The sequence below is a fragment of the Myotis daubentonii genome, chromosome 4 (assembly GCF_963259705.1).
Source record: "Myotis daubentonii chromosome 4, mMyoDau2.1, whole genome shotgun sequence".
Taxonomy (NCBI): domain Eukaryota; kingdom Metazoa; phylum Chordata; class Mammalia; order Chiroptera; family Vespertilionidae; genus Myotis; species Myotis daubentonii.
The window spans coordinates 101,838,665-101,851,756 of record NC_081843.1 but is presented as its reverse complement, the minus strand read 5'-3'; the positions used below and the strand labels follow the sequence as shown (position 1 = coordinate 101,851,756).

General features: G+C 38.9%; 1 protein-coding gene across 2 annotated transcripts in view; it reads right to left on the bottom strand.

Moving 5' to 3' along the window:
* DNAH5 (dynein axonemal heavy chain 5) overlaps positions 1 to 13,092 on the bottom strand; it is a 232,376-nt gene that overhangs the window by 41,882 nt on the left and 177,402 nt on the right. For both annotated transcript variants that reach the window (XM_059694776.1, XM_059694777.1), the window contains 7 exons: positions 9,962 to 10,193; positions 8,256 to 8,370; positions 7,807 to 7,983; positions 4,696 to 4,899; positions 3,200 to 3,379; positions 2,398 to 2,535; positions 105 to 240 (listed from right to left, as the gene is read on the bottom strand). In XM_059694776.1, coding sequence (XP_059550759.1) covers positions 105 to 240; positions 2,398 to 2,535; positions 3,200 to 3,379; positions 4,696 to 4,899; positions 7,807 to 7,983; positions 8,256 to 8,370; positions 9,962 to 10,193 — 1,182 coding nt within the window. The remainder of the gene's footprint in view (positions 1 to 104; positions 241 to 2,397; positions 2,536 to 3,199; positions 3,380 to 4,695; positions 4,900 to 7,806; positions 7,984 to 8,255; positions 8,371 to 9,961; positions 10,194 to 13,092) is intronic.

Sequence of the window (13,092 nt, the reverse complement as noted above, 5' to 3'; positions counted from 1 at the left end):
GTAGAACTTAAAAGTAATAGAGTTTGTATTTTGATTAAAGCTTAAATTTGGTAACTCCCTATCACAGTCAACACATAACCTCGTTAATACAGGAATTTACATACCTACAAGTCTTTTAGTTTGTGCAGCAAACTCTTTACTTTGCTCTGTCCATCTTTCTTTTTCTCCTGCCAAGCCACCAATCAGTGCAGAGGCGGTCTGCATCTTACGTCTGCACCGCTCTGCATCTTCAAGCAAGGTCTAAAAAAAGTCGAAACCAGGAGAGAACTTTTGTTTAGATAAATACAGCCTCTGGCTGGAAAATGCAACTTAAAACATTATATATGATCTGCCTTTCTGAAACATGTGAGGCATTCATTTCCTGGAAAGTATAAGATTCAGTTCCTGTGTGCCTGTATCTGCCTAAGCCTCCCTTTAAGGAACTTGAATGGATTTCTCGTGTGGGGCCCTGAGCCAACTGTCAGACCCTCCCGAGACGTGAACAACTGAGAAATCATGGAAATTTGTATCACTTGTGGTTTCTGTAAAAGAAAATCAGAAATAAAATATAAGCATGCATGCTAATATCATAAATCACACAAAAACCATAAAGAAATACAAACTGGTATACTTATTTAAAATTAGAAAAATATGTTAAAGTTCCAGCATCATTATCGCTTTATCTACACTACATGTCCTTTCACATCAGGTGAAACTTGAGATTATCTTCAGATTGTGGGGTTCTGAAGCTCGTTCTCAAACTCCAGCCACACTTGACTCAACAGGTCCCTCCCTGCTGCTCCTTGTGTCAATAAAGTCCTTTAACCAGACTTCCACATACTATTGCCATTGGATGCTTAGTTATTAAAAACAAATGGTTCTGACTCTCTATGTTTAAGAGACAGCTGTTAATTCTACTTGTAAAGTCTACTTGTAAAAATTCTACTTGTAAAAATGTATACTTATAAAGATATAAAGATTTAGCTGTGTAACCAGTCCCTAGAAGTTCATGTATAATATTTATATATATTTACATAATACTTATATATATATATTTAGCATTTACAGTTGACCATTGAACAAAGTAAGGGTTGGGGAAACCAACTCCCTGAAAAGTTGAATATTCATAGTAACTTTTGTTTTGTTTTTTTGTTTGTTTGTTTTGGGGTTTTTTTATTGCTTAAAGTATTACAAAGGGTATTACATATGTCTCCTTTCATAGTAACTTTGAATCCCCAAAAACTTAATTACTAATAGCCTAGTATAGACTGAAAGTCTTACTGATAACATAAAGTCAACACATATTTTGTATGTTAGATGTTATCCTATATAATAAAGGCATAGTATGCAAATTGTCCCCTCAACTAGGAGTCCATCCAGGAGTTCGATCAGGAGGTGGGGCCAGCCTGGGGAAGGGAGGGAGGCCCCAGCTGGTGGCGGCAGCAGCAGGCAGCCGGGGGAAGGGAGGGAGTACCTGGCCAGCAGCCGGCAGCCGCTAGGGACCCTACCAGTGCACGAATTTCATGCACTGGGCCTCTAATGTGTGTATAAATATATATTCTTACAATAAAGTAAGCTAGAGAAAAGAAACTGTTATTAAGAAAATCATAAAGAAAAGACAATACATTTACAGCATTATGTGTATTTATTGAAAAAACCACATATAAGTGGACCCGCGTATTTCAAACACACGGTATTCAAGGGTCAACTGTATATGCTAAATATCAAACAATAGAGGATTATTTAAATAGATTATGGTATGTTGTGAATAAGAATACTCTGAAGCCATTAAAAATAATCTCATAAAAATGTGTCATAATGATATGTCATTAAGTTAAAAATTCCATTTATAAAGCAGTATGTACTGAATTATCTATTACAGTTTTAAATAAATTTAAAATACATGTAATTCGAGGCATATGTTCAAATATTAAGTGATAAAGAGCAAAATATTTCTAGTGTCCTCTCCAGGACACTATGTGTATTTTCTATAAGGAACATGAATTGCTTTTGTAGTAATAACACAGTACAGTGCTTTACAAAAGCATGATCTTTATTCAGCCTGCCTAAAAGATTGTTTCAAACATTAAATAAGATAAAGTGGGAGGATCTGATTTGAAAAACATGAGAAAAATACGCTACACAAGACGCAGTTATCCTCCCCATTACAGGGAAACTCAGAATGTTCACGTTCCAGAGCCAACTCCTATTTTGGCTGACGTCTCACCAATGGTCCTTAAGTGTCTGTTAGAAACAACATCAAGCCTTAGTGAGGGATGATGTGCTGTGTTTGCATTTGTATAAATTCGATGAAGCCTTGATCTAAACCAAACCTCTGCAGAGAGAAAGCTAGAAAGGAATGAGGGATTGCCACAGCCGTGAAGTGTGACAGTCCCTCCCACGCCAGGGTGCAGTCACCTGCTTTTCCGTCATGGCCTGTTCGTACTCGGCCTGCACCACATCCAGCTCTGCCTGCTTGTCGTCCAGCTCCGCCTGGGCCTTCTGCAGGTCCTGCATGGCCACGACGTAGCGATTCTCCTGCACCACCAGGTTGGCCTGCACAGGACACACAGGAGGTGTGGGGTGGCGGCAAAGCAAACATCCAGCACTTCAGAGACTGAGAACACTCAGTTATGTCTCCTGGTTATACCTGCTCTTTGTTCCACCCTTAGGGTCTTTTCAAATTGTGTTAAGTCAAGACCAAATCTTCCTGTGACCTTGACTAAATATTCACAAGCAGAAAATTAGAACTCATTAGAATAGGAGTCAGCAATTTTTCCCATATTTTATGCTTCCGGGGCCAAAAGGTAAAATCAAGGCCACCAATGTCTGTGTCAACCCTGTCGCTTTTAGAGAATTCTTGACACAAGACCTTGAACATTATCATGGGATTCTGTGCTATAGTTTTCTGTATTTCTTTCTCTCTTTTTTTTTTCTTTTTGAAGTTGACAATGTATAGGAAACTACCAACAGCCCACATGGGCTTAGTTCCCTTACAGAACATCTGTGCCTAAAGGCTCACACCATTCTGATTGGTGCAGGATTACAGAGAAGAAAGAAACATCTTGTGTGCAGCCTTTCTGTCACTTGCTGTCCCCATGGACCTGAGTACAATAATACCAAAGGCTGAAAACTCTCGGACTGTGTGAAAAGTCAAGACCCAGTTGACCTAGAGACCCCTCACAGGCACGTATCATGCAGCTCTACCCAGAAGGCTTACCTTCAGAGGCAACACTTCTCTGTTTATCGAAAAAAAGGACGCCATGGCTTTGGTCCAGGAGCAAAGACCGGCCACATTCCCACATACACGTTTAGCAGTTTCGATGTTGTAGTCTGCCATTTCAAAGTAAGGACCCAAAAATTCTATCACTTCTTCATTGATTGTGTCTTTTGGGAATTGCTATGGGGAAAAGGCGTAAAATTAAGTCAAATGCTTCCTGTCATGAAGTCATATTCACATTATGCTCACAATGCTATTGAACACTGAAATGGAAGAATGATGTCGTATTTTGTCGATATTTTAGGATATTAGACAAAAGTCCTAATGGTGAAAGCAGAGTAAGCAATCACAACAAAGAAGTCAGAATATACTTTGTCTTCTATGGACAAGATATACCAACCCTAAATAAATTTTCTGTGATTCTAGGAAAAGGAAAGTATTTCAGTGATGAACACTAAAATGGTTATTAGAATTTCAGAAGCAATAAAATTTTCATGTCATTAATCCTAAATAGGTAAATTACAAACCTGTAAAATCAACAATGGAAAACAAATACACCAAGAGATATTTAGCCTAAGGACATATATATTTAGCATTTAGCAGCAACTAAATCCTTAATACATTCAGACAGAGGTTCTATTAACTCGCCTGAAATGTGCAGATAATAACTTAGACATTAGGCCTTGAGGGTGATGAATTAATTTTTAATCATAGGACTATCAAGAATATGAAAGAATTGTTATCTTCTTGAGGAATAAAATATTTTAAATAGTTGCAGAAATGTATCAAGAATACCTTCTTATATCAAGAGAAAATACTGATCAAACAAGGACTTTGGACCTTTTAAAAGTGGTGTTTGATCATCTAAAAGAGGATGATTAAATGTTTTTCAAGTAGAAAAAAAAATTGGTGCCTAAATAACTCAGTGAAACAAGCCTTCACAGAAGAAATGTAATGTGGGATAAAACACAATCTCATTCAGACCTGTTTGAAAACAAGTTTCTCATATTTTAATTGTCTGGGATATGTCTGTGTGACCCACTAGTTTCATAAGCTACTTATTGTTATAGCTGCTGTAAGATAATGTAGCCACAGTAGCCACTGGCAATGCTGAATTAAAAACTGAATGAAAGATAGTGCTAAAGTTATCACTTGGGAAGTGGATGTGGGTAGGGTATTCCCAATTAATTGTCTCAAGATCTAAATATGACAGATAAAACTTCTAGAAAAAAAAACACTCAGAAGCATGTATTCTGCCTTAGAGGTAGGCAAAGATTTCCTAAACAGAATGCAGACAGCACTTAAGGAAAATATTGAAAAATTGGACTACATTACCAGTAAAGTTAAGAACGTCTGCTTATCAAAATACACTATTAATGGAATGAGCAACTAAGGTAGGAAGTGGGAGAAGATAGTTGCAAACATATAAATGATAAATTACTCATATTTTATATATGAAGAAATTCTACAATGTGATAAAAATTTGAACGACCAACCTGTAGGTTCTGTAAAAAGTTCCCTGCAGTCATCAGTTTTAAAGATTCCTGCCAGGAAGGAATTGTACAGCTTTTTTCCGGGTCAATTTTCACTGCATTGACTTTCCTTTGAAACAGCAGCAGCACACAATCCATGATCCTCATGATGAGGTGAGGGGGCCGGCCCAGCGTGCGGACGGTGGCAATGTCCGAAGGCTTGATGGTCTGGGGGAGGAAAGGAGGTTAGCATCCAGTCTCAGATGAGAAAGTGCGGACAAGCCTTTCATCTCTAAATGCTACGATTCTGACAGAGGAAAACAAGCATTTTTAAACAGATGCAGTCATGGGGGCTAGATGCGAATTTAATCCCAAACAAACCCAAAAGTTCCAATGCTGAGTGGATAAGGAGTTGTGACTTCCCTAAAACTGTACAGACCATTTAGTGTCAGAAAACAGAAGAGTGTAATCTGAAAGGAAAAAAAAAGAATCATCAGCACTTATGCAGATACCAGGGACCCTCCATCAGGAAAACTCCAGTATTTGCAGTGCTTTTTGACGCATTAGTTATGTAGGTCAAGAATCTGCCTCTCTCTCTCTCTTAAGTAACTCTGACTTGTCACAGTGGACTGACACTAGCAGGTAGCCCCGGGGCTGACAGATTGAATAATTAGAGGTTTCTTAGCTGGAAACTGACCTTTAAGTGACAGAACTTGAGCAATAAGAATTTCACTAAGCTGTTAGAAAAGTTCAGTTCCATTTCCAGTACAGAGATTCTTATGGCATAAATTATTTAATAGTCACATAGAATCATTCTGGTTGATAGTAACTGGCTCTCTCTCTCTCTCTTAAACTCTTTTTGGAATAAGTAGTGGCAAATATTAAATATAAAAATCAGATATGGTACACTCTCTAGACAAATAGTGTACATCCATTCCTCCCAGATCTTTAAAACCTTCCATCTTATCTGCATCCGCATCCCTCCTGCCAAAGAAGATACCCAATGACCTTCTCATCAAAGCTAATGATCTTTTCTCCAAGGACTAAGAAAGAAAATAAAACCACTAAACTTGATAAGCAGGAATGTAACTATATACTTTGAAAAGATTTGTTTCAATAGACTAGTATTTGTGAAAGCCAGACAGCAGGAAGTGAAGAAGAACTGGGGGGGGGAGGGTCTGGGGGGGAACAACATCAGAGATGGCAGATCGATCTTTCTTTGAGATGTGTGGCTATAAAAGAAAGGAGAGAAATATAATAGCAGCCAATGGGAAATGCAGGGTCAAATTAAAGTTATATAAACCTTAAGAGCTGAACATGCTTATTTTACTTTAGCTTTAAAAAGGGGAATTTTCAAACAGAATTGGGTACCTAGGTAAAAGAAGTTGGAGGGAAGGTTATAAATGAAGTTAAGACCATTTCAGCTAAGTATTGAAATCCTCTCTTCTCAGCATGCAAAGCAATATGACTGTTATATAATTTCCATACATTATTGCAATATAATAGTTATTTAACATCTGGAGGCATTTTGTATGTTTACATCGAGCAGATTAGCATTGAGATGGGAAGAGACACATTCTTTGCTGTTACCTTATTTGTTGTATCAATTTATGCAGGATCCTGCATTATGTAATCATCAGTACAGAAATGTGTGGGAACTGGGGTAAGATGATCGGGGTTGTGCAAGATGATTTTTATTAATTTCTTTCAATGGTCCTGTCTCCATCTTTTTGCCTCTTTGGGAGCTTTTGAAATCTTGAAATATGGTACTACCAGTGTATACAAAGAAAGTTCCAGATACATCCAAACTCTAATATTTTGGCATCATAAATCGATATATGAATTAGATCTTGCCTTCTTTTTTATCTCTCCAACTTTTCACATTGCACTTATATTTGACATGCCTTTCCTTGCTGCTTCACTATTCCACCATGCACTGTCTTCCTTACAAAAACAATATGTAATTATATATGTGTTTTCTGATGGTCTTAGGCGACTCCTTGTGAAAGGGTCATTCGACCCCCAAAGGGGCCGCGAAACACAGGTTGGCGACCCACAGGTTGAGAACCGCTGGCTTAAAGACTTAACTTGGATCAAAAAGTTCCAGAAACGTTCCCGGAAATGTACTAAGGAACTTGTAAAAAAGTAACAATTACATTATCAAATAATGGTGCATGCTCAGTTGAGGTTACGTAACTTGAATTAGCAGTAGACACATCAGCAGCTTTTCCCTTTCTCCAGCAGCTTTTTAGGGCAAGAATCAATAACATAAGGTAGTAAATGAGTAAGACTGAAGTAAAAGCAATCTTAAATTGAGCCCCCAAAAATCTTAAATTGAGACTTCAAAACTGGACCAACCCTTTAGGGTATGGTCTAGTTCAGTGTCCGGCAAACTCAGTCAACAGAGCCAAATATCAACAGTACTTCTTCAAAATAGACTCGCCCAGCCCGAAAACCGACTTCTGCGCATGGGCCGCGAAGTTTCAATCACACTGTACGTGCGCCCGCACGTGGTATTTTGTGAAAGAGCCACACTCAAGGGGCCAAAGAGTCACATGTGGTTCGCGAGCTGCAGTTTGCCGACCACGGGTCTAGTTCATTAAACACATCATATTTACTCAGAATCCAACCTCCTTTCTAATTTCACTATTTGTTATTGCCACACAATTGAATCAAATATTTGTATTGGAAGCCTGCTCAAACTCTGACATTAATGACCTACTTTAGATCAGTAGTTTGTCATATAGATAATTCATAGATAGACTCAGAGAATGTTATGGCTTACAGACCCACTCCTGTGTCCTCAAGAAATGAGTGAGGAAATGATATTTGAGCAATTTTATATGTCTTTCCCAATGTCACATAGCTTGTTGGTAATAGTGAACATGAGAACCGAGGACTCCTGACTGCCATGATATGGCACTGCCCATCAGTCAATCATAAGTGAGGAAAAGAGATGGGAAGTAGCACGTGCAAAATATATAAAGAGCTAGTAACATCTCCAAGCACAAAAATATTACTTGAAGTTGTTCCCATGGAGAGCACTTTGGTCTGAAGCATTTCCTGTTGTTACTCGTCTTTTCTTCGTTTTCCTCCTTCGCCCTATGCTTGACAGCTGTTCTATCGCACATTTACCTGCAGGGCGGCTTCTGCTTCTTCTAACGCTGGTTTGGCTGCTTCCAGTTTCTCTTCTGCAATGGCTTTGTCCTTAGAGATGCCGTCTACAATGGCTTGTGCTTTGTCCTTTACCTTCTGTACCTCAGCCTTCACCTTCTCGGCAGCCTGTGCCTTCATCGTCACTTCTTTTAAGACCTAATTCAATATACAACAGACAAACAAAAAAGCCTCGTCAAAAATTAGACCCAGCTGAAAGGGCACATTTTTGCCTTGGTTTCTTGATTTTGTCCACTTATATAATTTTTCATACATAAAACTAAGAGTATTCTATGGTAATGGAAATAAGTATTTTTCAGTTTTGTGGCTATAACTTAGTGACTTGCATATATATATATATATATATCTCATTAACATTTGTGAACCAGGAATTCAAAATAAATGTGGTACACATGTGAATGTCCACCCACCGTGTCGGCTTTATAGTTTGCCACTTGTAGCTCCTTTTCTTTCACTTCCAGTTCTTTGCTCAGAGCTGCAACAGACTCTGAAGCTTCTTTTAGCTTTTTCAATCCGGTATTCATTCTGAGATTGAAAATCCAAGAAAGCAATGTTAATTTTGTGGTAGCTGGCCACATTTCCCAAGTGGTCTATATTATAGATAGTAATGGCCATATTTGAAGACTGAGTATACATACAAACAGCAAATCCAGCAGGGCTTGATAAAAAGGGATGGGTCCAGGCTTGATTCCAGCCTAAAGACATTGGTGTGTTTTCCATAGACTGTATGTGGGAAGAGAGAACCTGCTAAAAATATTCTGTATGCCCGGCCAGTGTGGCTCAATGGTTGAGCATCGACCTATGAACCAGGAGGTCACAGTTCAATTTCCAGTCATGGCACATGCCCTAGTTGCAGGCTAGATCCCCAATAGGGGACCTGCAAGAGTCAGTGATCAATGATTCTCTATCATTGATGTTTCTATCTCTCTCTCTCCCACTCTCTTCCTCTCTGAAATCAATAAAATATATATTTTTTAAATATTCTGCCTAACATGAGGAACATCAGTGGATCTAGCATTTGTATCCTGCATGAAATGTGTTTAATAAAGTTTAGTTAAATGACAATAAACTTCAAATGTTTGAAGGCCTATCATGGAGGAAGGAGAATCAATGACTTCCACTTTTTGAAAGAGACCAATGAGCCCTAGCTGGCTTGGCCTAGTGGATAAAGCATCAGCCTATGAACTGAAAGGTCCAGGGTTTGATTCCAGTCAAGGGCACATGCCCAGGTTGTGGGCTCAGTCCCCAATAGGGGGCTGCAAGGGGTAGCCAATCAATGATTTTCTCTCATCATTGATGTTCCTATCTCTCTCACTCCCTCGCTCAAATCAATAAAAATATTTTTAAAAAGGAGACCAATGAGGTTAAAAACGGAAAGATTTAGGATCAAGAGGATAAATGAATTTAAAATCATCAGAACAACATCGTGAAGGGACTAGCTACCTGCCTGAGCCTGAATTAATGGATCTTAAAGACTGGAGCCCTCAGAGTTATTTAGTATAATCACTCACCCAGGTGTTCCTCATGTAACAACCCTGGCTTATTCTGTCCATATTCAGGCAGAAGATGTAAGTGGTCAGAAAAGAGTAGGGTAGAGAATGAAATATGGAACAAACCTCAGCAAAGTAGTTATTCACTTATATACAGTGAATATAAGCAGGAAACAGAGTATCCTAGATACTCAGAAAGGATAGCAAGAGAGGGAGGAGGGGATGTCTGGGTCCTCAGCTTCCTTCCAGGTCTAATATTTCTATAATTATGTCAGTCAATATTAGACAAAGTGGTAGGCCACATAAACACTTGGCAACATTTTTCCCTATTGGGCAAGAATAAAGCCCCTAGCAGCCATAAACCTTTGAACAGGCTTGAGAGAAGGTTTTCTCTACCCTAGCACTGTTGGCACTTGGTGCTGAACAATTCTTTGATGTAGAGGTTGTCCCATGCACTGAAGGATGTCTAGCAGCAGCCCTGACCTCCACTTATTTGATGCCAGGAGGACTGCTCCATACCCCCCATCACTGGAGTTTTAACAAACAAAAATGCCCACTAGGAGTAAATTTGCCCTCGTTGAGAGTGACTGCTGTAAAATAACTCCATATTTGAACTTCACACTTACCTGTTGGCCAGAGTTTGCACTTCCACATGCTTCTCTCCGTATATGAACTTGTAGCCCTGAATGAAGGACAGGTATGACTTGGGAGTCACATGGGTAGAACGTCGGAATCTCTGGAAATAATCAACACACTTCTCAGCTACCCCGTCCTGGAAGGAGCCCATGCACTGGACCACTTCCTTCTTGGTTTCCAAACTGCAGTCAATATCATAGGAAGAAAGGAAGTGTTCAGACACTAGAAAGAAAGAATAGAGATGACAGCACAGGAAATATGAACATGAATTGCCATGGTAAAAGTTAACTGGCTATTTTTTTAAGACTTAGTTATTTATTAGGACTTCATAGCATTTTTAGCCCTAACCAAGTAGATATAAGTCAGAATTTTTGGTCCAAGGCCTACGACATCAATAATTTTATTTTCCTTTTCATGTATAAAACTATCACAGACTTTAAATCTATCATCACGCTTTGTTTTCTGGTACTTATGAAAAGAAGTCTCTTTTACACAGCTGCAGCTTCTGGTCAGCAACCAGCCTGTTGTATGGTTTACATAAGGACAAAAGTGGTACAAATAGCTCAGAAATCAGTGCCCACTTGGTACTCATATTTAACAATCTCATTTTTTTTTTACTCAGAACCTGTCAAATCCTTAATTCCCTCACACTCTGACTGCATTTGGCTGTGGATTGTTCATCACTATTTTTTTTTGTAATCCCTGGGCCAATTTGTTCTTAAATGTAGCGGCTAGTCATTTGCAGTCAATTCTAATTTGCAGCATCATTTTAAAATGTTTGGGTAAAACCTCCTGTTGTTCACTTTTATCTTCCCAACAGTGCCAAACACAGGGCCAGTTCTAAGACAGCATTTCCTAGTATAAGAATAGGCCACCAAGTCAGAGCTAATCAATCACACATACATATTAAGTGTCTGCTACACACCCACCACTGTGAGGTGCCATGGAATAAAAGAGGAGGGTGACACTTGGTCTCAACCCCAAGGAACTTTAAAGGGTTTCATGTAATGCAGTTAAATCTTATCATAACCATTTTTATGAATCTTAGAAAAGATGGCCTATGGATTTTCTTTAAAAAAAAAAACTTAAAATATTGAATAACGTACGTAAGAGTTGCAAACAGAAATGCGGCCAATAAAAAGGAAAATAAAGAGAAGGAATGAAGTGAACAAACCTATCAGGTGATAGTTGGCAAAGAAATAAAAGTGGCATCTTTTCACCAATAGTAAGTGACCACTAAATTAATGTGGTCATTGTGGAGCAGCATCTACATCTATGCAAGTAACAGAGACTGCTTATCAGTGTGAGATAGATGAGAGGCAGGCAAAGAGGAGGAGAGACCATTAGAAAGCTTCTGGGTTTTCCAGGTAGTGGCAGTGATTGCTTGGCCTCAGATATCAGTGAAGGAGAGAAAGAGCGGAGCAGATTCCACCAATATTTAGAAGATAAAGTTGACATGACTAGAGATCTCTGATTTCAGTTTAAGGGATGATGATGATGGGACCTCGTGGGAGAGAGAGGTCAGAGGAGAACCAGTTCCGTTTCAAACATATTGAGTTTAAGGATCCTGTGAAACATCCATGACAGTGTGTCAAGTAGGCAGTGAAGTGCACTGATTTCAAGCCAGAGGAGAGACCACACTGGAAATAAAATTGATGAGGCATATTATGTCAGAGGCTGTGCATGAGCCTGCTGGGAGGAGAATCTGGAGTGAAGAAACAAGTCTGTCTTGCCCTCCCACATGCCTGGCTCAATACACTCAATAAACACGTTCTGAATAAGTGAACAAATAGATGCATGCATGAAGGTCAAAACACTTGCAAGGAACTAAGGACACAGAAATGTAAGTTTCCCTGACCATGTAATCTTGGCTTGAGTCGATCCATGAGATTTAAAACTATGGGACATATGGCCTATGGATTTTTTGTTTATTTGTGAGGAATAAACAAAGGTAGAATCAATAAGACCCCTGTCTTGTGAAAGAAGGGATGATCAAAACATGGACTTGGCAGAAAGGGCTCCATATTTAAATTAAATGATCTTAATTATGGTGTATTATTGTGATTGTCATCTGAAATTATTTTTGTTAATAATAGTACCTTACATGATAGTTTACAAAGTACTTGCATACTAATGATTACATCTCATAGTAAAGTTTAATATAGCCTAGCTCTTAAATACTGTCATTTTGTGCACTGCATTCATATCCGACTTCAAGGAATTTTTAAGTTTACACTTAGTTGTATTTACATTTTAATAGGACTTAAATTTTACATCACTGGCCTTTTCTCAACCATTACATGACAAAAGAGGAAACTGTACAGTTGTCCTTCAAATATATTAAAATCACACATTGGAAAACCACAATTTTCAGTAGTAGTATCTTAAGAACAAAACTTCCCCAGTGTATAAGAGTTTGTTTAAAATATAGATATGGCTTCTGGTCAAAATATTGATGCTACTGTTTTCTTATGCCTCTGACAAGTCCCTCAGCTCATCATCCCAGTTTCCCCTCCTATAAAAGACAGGAGACACGCTAATGAGTCATTCTCTCTCTGGGTACCACAGAGCTGGAGAGCAGGTGAGGAAGACAGGAGTGAGGTGGGGTGAAAGAGGAGGCTCCAGAATGCTTCCTCCTCTCCACTTTTCACTGTTTTACCTACTATGGCTACCTGTGAGGTTTTACTGGGATAGAAGACTGTTCTTGATTGTAATTAGTATTAAAATACAATAATCAGAGAAAAAGTTTGACAGCCACTGCCATTGAATCAGGGTTCCCCTGAGGTTCTGATGCAGTAGGTCAGAGGTGAAACATAAGTATCTCCACCACCTAAAATATCCACAGAGAATTTCTCATCAAAAGCTGGGAAAGACCTTGAACTAAATGAGTGCTCTCTAATATCTCCTTTCCTACTTTTATGTTCAATCTATTCACAGAGTAAAAGGAGCATTAATGTCCCGTAGGATGGACAACTAGACAGAAGCAGCAGCAGCAGAGGCCCCAGCCACAGAACACTCTGGTTATCATCCTTTTCTAAGGACAGACACCGTCAGAGGATTGCTGGATAATGATTTCCAATTTAATATCCAGCACTGCAGCCACGAAAAGAAACATCCATGA